This window comes from Danio rerio, chromosome 5, assembly GCF_049306965.1.
Source record: "Danio rerio strain Tuebingen ecotype United States chromosome 5, GRCz12tu, whole genome shotgun sequence".
In the NCBI taxonomy this organism is placed as follows: Eukaryota; Metazoa; Chordata; class Actinopteri; order Cypriniformes; family Danionidae; genus Danio; species Danio rerio.
Window position 1 is genome coordinate 2,155,001 of NC_133180.1, and position 7,500 is coordinate 2,162,500.

The window sequence follows — 7,500 nt, forward strand, 5'->3', positions numbered from 1 at the left end:
GGAGTGTCGGAGAAAGAAAAGAGGCATGGTGTGGGAGTGTCTATTTGGGTGCGCTGAATTTCCGAGTCAAAACACACACACACACACACACACACACACACAGGGGAGAAAGTGACTGTGTTTACATGGACATCTGTAGTCGAATTATTTGCCAAATTATTAAATGGTGGACTTGGTGCACTGTTTGATACCGCACGGCAAATGAGCGGAAAAAAAACCTCAGCATTTCCCGGAAACTTAGATGCACACGGCAGGTAGTGTCAGAAAGCTGCGTGTGTTATTCCACTTACAAAATGCGGTGAAAATCCTACACAAGGTTATAGTTTGGTTGTAGTGCTAACATGTTTACACTCGGTGCAATAGTTAACTTAGTTCGAAACGAACAAACTGAATAAACAAAGAGCACTGGTCACTCACTTACCAAATCTGTAGAGACAGGACAATCACCAGCAACTAGAGCCGCGTCTTTATTAAGAGGAGACTACAACCGAATCCGGATCTCAGCGTTTGCAGATGAGAACAGCGCTCAGGTAAACAATAATCCTCCGTAGACACGTAAGTTATTGTTGTCGTGCGTCGCGTACACTGTTAATCCACACGTGACTCCAGCTGAGCTCTCACAGAGAGAAAATGAAAACAAAACTTCACTGCAGCAAACTATAAAAGCAACACTTCACGCTTGTTTTGCCAACACAACGTGGCGTCTCTGTCGTCTAAACACTGTGACAGTAATGAATATTAATGAAGTTGCACAATAGAGCGCGCTGATTGGTTTGAACCAAGCTTTACTCATGCATTAATGCAGCACACTGTAAGACGTAATAAGACACACTCTGGCACAGACGTCCAGTCTGCACGCTGGAATACACGCTATTATGTCATGACCGTGACGCAGCTTCAAAAATTCGTTTCAAACCGGAAGTACGAATTTGCTTGAAATAACGCAAAAACAACCAATTCACACTTTTTAGTGAAATATAGGTGTCCTAATAGTGTTTTTAGCAGTATGGGACACATATACCACTGTCAACAGCTCAACACATGTGTTCTGGTGTTTCGTGACCCTTTAAGATTTAAAGGGCTAGCATTGCACCAGACCCCCTTTAAGTTGATTGGTTTGAAAGTGTAGAATCTTTGTTTGCAAACCCACCTAAAGTTACAAACAATGGCGCTGATGAGAGCGATCATGTGGTGAATGTTGATCCGCCAGCCGAGCGTGAATGTGAAATCTCTGTTGCTCATTCGCAGGAAGACAATGAAGGCTCTTGTGTTGAGCCCAGTGAGCCTAAAATCAAAAAATAGAGCAAGGGTGTTCCTTTAGTGATATCGCTTTGACTCACTTGCTGAAAATGGCAAACGTGAAACAACAAACTGAGGATAGAGTAATGCATGCATGTCAATCAATATTGGTGGGCGGGGTGAACGCACTTCTACGTCAAGTTGCGGTCGGCCTCTCTAATTGGTCCACCGTTTTTATGTTATTCAATTGAAAAAAAAAGGACTGTGTGTTTATATCAGCCCAATATGACGGTCTATACACTATACCTACACACATGTCTGTCCAAACAGCTTAAAAAGTGGATTTTTACCATAGGTGCCCTTTAATTCGTTTTTTTATTGTTTACTTCTGGTTCATGTCAAAATAATTCAAACACATATTACAAGTGATCACTTGTGGCCTACTAAATGTAAAACAAGAATGAATACAGTGGTTACTAGGACAGAGGTACAATATTATTAGGAAAACCTGGTGAGTAGTTTTAAATTGTATTACAAGACATTGTCACATAAGACCAAAAGTCTTGCCAAACTGAGATACATACAGGGACTCCTGCTTTGCCTTTATTATGTAATTTGTAAAGTAAACGTTCATACGACTCTGTTTTAGTCATTATATTGGCCCATTCTTTTAACTCTGGGATTTTGGGAGTTTTCCAGTGTTTTAAGTTTAAAAAAAAAACGGCAGCTAGCTCTCTGCAACTCTCACATGGTCGCCCACTGAAGCTAAGCAGGGCTGCGCCCGGTCAGTACCTGGATGGGAGACCACATGGGAAAGCTATGTTGCTGCCGGAAGTGGTGTTAGTGAGGCCAGCAGGGGGCGCCCAACCAGCGGTCTGTGTGGGTCCTAATGCCCCAGTATAGTGACGGGGATGCTATACTGCTCAGTGAGCGCCGTCTTTCGGATGAGACGTTAAACCGAGGTCCCGGCTCTCTGTGGTCGTTAAAAATCCCAGGATGTCCTTCGAAAAGAGTAGGGGTTTAAAAATCTGCCCACTGGCCTCTGTCAATCATGGCCTCCTAACCATCCCCATATTCAATTGGCTTCATCACTGTTTCCTCTCCACCAATCAGCTGGTGTGTGGTGTGCGGTCTGGCGCAAAATGGCTGCCGTCGCGTCATCCAGGTAGATGCTGCACACTGGTGGATGAGGAGATCCCCCCCATTGTGTAAAGCGCTTTGAGTGCCCAGAAAAGCGCTATATAAATGTAAGGAATTATTATTATTATTAAGATGACTCTAGCTGTCACTGAGATCCCCACCATGATGACTGTGATCTCCCAGTAAGCATAACCTTGGTGACAGTGGTATTAATGTTCCAAGCCATTTACTCAAAATGTTTAGGGTTTGGTGCCAAAAAGGCTGAACTAGTGAGCAGTCCCAAGTACAATGAATAAAAGTGCCTCTCTCTTTTTGACATTTCCAACAAACTTTATTATTTGCCAAACCCAATCTATTGAGTCTGATATAGGTGCCTTTTAATATATTCATAACGTCTCCTCACGGTTTCTCTCAATTTGTGAGCTAACTGACATCAACAGTCGTTCACTCCCCTTCTCCCCTGCTGGCCACGCCCACTCCTGCCCTTTGCTCGCGGAGCTCCACGCCCATTAATCATGCATCTTTTGAAAAAATTCTGAAGTAGACTTTAACCGAAAGTGGGGGGGTGTCATGGCCCTTTAAGGTAGCACAAGCCTACACAAACAATCTTCGCTATTTTGGCGAACACCTTATTTTTGTCATGGTAAGGTTGACATTTGCTTGAAATAGCTCATCTGTATTCTCCTCATCAATGTTGGCAGCATAATTACGTAATTATTTAATGCTAATTACAGGTTATTAATCATTAGACTGATCTCAGCTATTTCTGTAGCCTGTAAAATCCTCACTAGTGTATTTCCTTCATTTTCTAGTGGGGTTGAGTGTGTAGTGTTGAGAGGGGAAAGGAATATACAGTTCAAGTCAAAACAACTTTGTGTTCATTTTATTCATTGAATGTTTGCTAATGCAATGTTTTTTGACATGACAATAGCTGTTGTTGTTGCTGACATGTCATTGAATACAAATAAATGATGATAAACTATAATATAGGCTGAAATAAATATAAAAAATAAATTAATCACAACAGCGTGAATAATTTTGACTTCACCTTTATAACAATGCCTTTTAATATATTCATTACCGCATTCGTGTTTTACCGTCATGCTTTTAAAAAAAAAACAAAAAAAACACCTAAAATAAAAGCTGCTAAATTTGGCTATATATAATCTTTAATAATAACTCCTGTACAGCAGTCCCACAGTATTCTGACACTCGATGACACTGAAATACCCTGTCAGTAAAGTCTAGTGGCTGGGAATGAGCTGTTTAAAGGACCATGAAACCCCCTCGTTTCAGCAGGGTGTTTTCACACCTCTACTTTGGAAAAAGTCAGAAAAGTGGGCGTGTCCAGCTCTGTTTAGGGGGGAGTGTCGGAGGAACTAAAGTGGGATGGTGTGGGAGTGTCTATTTGGGCACGCGCGAGTTTCAGTCAAAATACACACACATGAGAAGGTGATGGTGTTTAACCTACATGGACATCTGTAGTCGAATTATTTGCCAAATTATTAAATGTTGGACTTTAATTGCAGTTTGGCTCTTTCATTCAGGGAATTCATTCATGCCCCTCGCGACAAACGAGATATTTGATTCGAGGATCTGCTCTAAGCGTGTATTTTTCATGCAATGTTTGATACCGCACGGCGAATGAGAGAAAAAAAAAAACTCTGCATTTCCCGGAAACTTAGATGCACACGGCAGGTAGCGTCAGAAAGCCACGTGTTTTATTCCGGTCACAAAATGCGGTGCTATGTTTGCACTCAGTGCAATAGTTAACTTAATTCGATACGAACAAACTGAATAAACAAAGAGCACTGATCACTCACTTACCAAATCTGTAGAGACAGGACAATCACCAGCAACTAGAGCCGCGTCTTTATGAAGAGAAGACTAACGTTACAAGCGAATCCGGATTTCAGCGTTTGCAGATGAGAACAGCTCTCAGGTAAACAATGTTCCTCCTTAGAGTAAGTTATTGTTGTCGAGCGTCGCGTACACTGTTAATCCACACGTGATCCAGATGAGCTCTCACAGAGAGAAAATGAAAACGAAACTTAATGGCAGCAAACTATAAAAGCAACACTTCACGCTTGTTTTGCCAACACAACGTGACGTCTCTGGGGCGTAAACACGGTGACACTAATGAATATTAATGAAGTTGCACAATAGAGTGCGCTGGTTGGTTTAAATCAAGCCTTACTCATGCATTAATGCAGCACACTGTAAGACGTAATAAGACTCACTCTGGCACAGACGTCCAGTCTGCACGCTGGAATACACGCTATTATGTCATGGCCGTGACGCAGCTTCAAAAATTAGTTTCAAACCGGAAGAACGAATTTGCTTGAAATAACACAAAAACAACCAATTTACACTTTTTAGTGAAATATAGGTGTCCTAATAGTGTTTTTAGCAGTGTGGGACACATATACCACTGTCAACAGCTCAACACCTGTGTTCTGGTGTTTCGTGACCCTTTAAAGTGTCTGCTATAATGTTAATGCTGTTGTTTTTTTGTGTTTACATTGATGAACATGGCCACTTTGTAAATGTACAGTATAGTTACGATCTTATTGCCACATTAGATAGTTATGATAACATACCAATAAATACCAAAAAAGAACACAACTGAAAAAACTACAGCAGTCCTACTGTCAACTCTGGAAAAGACGAGGCATGGAAAAAATGGATCAATTGTAAGTCCAATTTTCTAAAAGTGACGTGTTCGTATGCATGCATTGTGTCCACAGCGCTTTCTGAAGTTCCCAGAGGAGCCCAAAGCCAGCGCTGCATTTATGGACCTCCTCCAGAGTTTATTATGTGGATCTGTAGAGCGTCTTGGATATGAAGGCCTGCGCTCACATCCCTTCTTCTCCTCTGTTGACTGGACAAACCTGAGACACGGTAAGATGAGTATAAAATGCTTTTGAGCATTTCCAGCTTTATGGATGTCACATTTGCAGTTAAATCTCCAAAAATTCACATTGGAGGTTTATGTTAACATTAGGGATCCCGATACTTTGATTGGATATCCCTTTGTTATCGAATATTTTAGCTGGATCTGGTATCGACCAGCTGGCACTGATCCAAATCCGATTTTGTGCATGCGCTATATTCTGTGTTTATAAGCCAACAAAAGCCATTAAAGGTTCAGGACACCCTGGAGAACTTTTTTTTAAAAATATTTTAACAGATGTGTGTGTGTTGAGCATCAGTTAAGACAATGTTAGCACCTGTCAGCTTTAATTGTGGGGAAAACTGGATAATTTTGAGCTTTTGTCAGCTAATTTCAGCTTCCGGGTTTAAAATAATTTTTGGGGCGGGACCAAAATTGGCGACGTAGTGCAGTACCGCAAGTGCAATGATGACGCGTCAGTTTCTCATTATTATTCAAAGCAGAGTTTCCTTATCCTATGAGAAGAGCCGGCTGCTTAATTATTCATGAGAGCACGACAGCACATGCTTTCCGAAGGCAAGGCAGACGCAGACCAGTGCCAAGCTCAAGCTGTTAGACACGGACCCACGGCACGCAGTAGCCTTTTATGAAGGCTCGTATGTGTAATCCATGGGGTTTGTTGCATGTTTTTCCCCGCGATCCTGTCAGGGCCGATCATACAGCAAAGCTGTGTGTGTGCTGCAAGCATTTTTGTCGGGAGAGCAGTACGAGAATTGGAGAATGGCGGACGCTGACTTTTATCAGGAGTTCATTTACATTCAGACACATGGCCGTGCTGCTGTGTTTGCCTAAATCCTCCAGATTACCAGCAGGACTTATTGTTAAAATAGACAGGTCAGGAGACCTGCTGCACTGAGTCTGCATTTAGATCTATGATTTAGACCCGGGGATTGAGGGAGAAGTCCTCATTTATAGTGTTTATACGAACACGATTATCATTATAATGATATGAATTGTGGTTGTCTGTATATGAAATTACGAATAACAAATGTAGCAGGGCATTAAATTACTGTTTATTTCTTTGCATTTTAACTTTGTGAACTATAAACTCATGCGTCTCCTCACGGTTTCTCTCAATTTGTGAGCTAACTGACATCAACAGTTGTTCGCTCCCCTTCTCCCCTGCTGGCCACGCCCACTCCTGCCCTTTGCTCGCGGAGCTCCATGCCCATTAATCATGCATCTTTTGAAAAAATTCTGAAGTAGACTTTAACCGAAAGTGGGGGGGTGTCATGGCCCTTTAAGGTAGCACAAGCCTACACAAACAATCTTCGCTATTTTGGCGAACACCTTATTTTTGTCATGGTAAGGTTGACATTTGCTTGAAATAGCTCATCTGTATTCTCCTCATCAATGTTGGCAGCATTATTACGTAATTATTCAATGCTAATTACAGGTTATTAATCATTAGACTGATCTCAGCTATTTCTGTAGCCTGTAAAGTGTTCACTAGTGTATTTCCTTCATTTTCTAGTGTGATTGAGTGTGTAGTGTTGGGGGGAAAAGGAATATACACTTAAAGTCAAAACTACTTTGTTCATTTTATTCATTGAATGTTTGCTAATGCAATGTTTTTTGACATGACAATAGCTGTTGTTGTTGCTGACATGTCATTGAATACAAATAAATGATGATAAACTATAATATAGGCTGAAATAAATATAAAAAAAAAAAATAATAAATCCCAACAGCGTGAATAATTTTGACTTCACCTTTAAAACAATCTAAATTCACTGTAAAAAGCTGCTAAACACATTACTTTGTTACTTTTTAAGGAAAGTAATGTAAAACTGTGTGTTTTATTATTATTAATATTATACTATTAGCAGTAAGATTGGCTGAAAATTGTAAGATGTTACGTTTTTTACTCAACACTGCTTGCTGCACAGATTGTTCTGCGGGTTTAAGTGAAACACCAGATCTGTATTAATTCATTAAGCCTGTGGCGTAAAGCTCCGAGTTTCATCTGAATCTGCTTTAAGACTTTAGGACTATTAGATCAGATTAGAGACTGCAGCATTAGCTGAAATCAGGGCATTAGCACTTTTATAACAGTAAACACTCTATTTTGCATAGAGATTTTCTATTATTATCACTATTGCACATAGCTTTTATGGACACAGAGACATAAAAACAAAGAAGACCAGTGTTTATTAAGTGTGTTTTAA

At 40.6% G+C, this 7,500-nt stretch overlaps 2 protein-coding genes across 17 annotated transcripts in view; both read left to right on the forward strand.

Moving 5' to 3' along the window:
- Nucleotides 1–7,500, forward strand: part of si:ch73-55i23.1 — a 782,803-nt gene that overhangs the window by 167,556 nt on the left and 607,747 nt on the right. The gene's annotated exons all lie outside the window — the stretch shown is intronic.
- cita (citron rho-interacting serine/threonine kinase a) overlaps nt 1–7,500 on the forward strand; it is a 233,759-nt gene that overhangs the window by 48,984 nt on the left and 177,275 nt on the right. For all 16 annotated transcript variants that reach the window (XM_073951757.1, XM_073951760.1, XM_073951763.1 and 13 more), the window contains exon 9: nt 5,127–5,280. In XM_073951757.1, the coding sequence (XP_073807858.1) occupies nt 5,127–5,280 (154 nt within the window). The remainder of the gene's footprint in view (nt 1–5,126; nt 5,281–7,500) is intronic.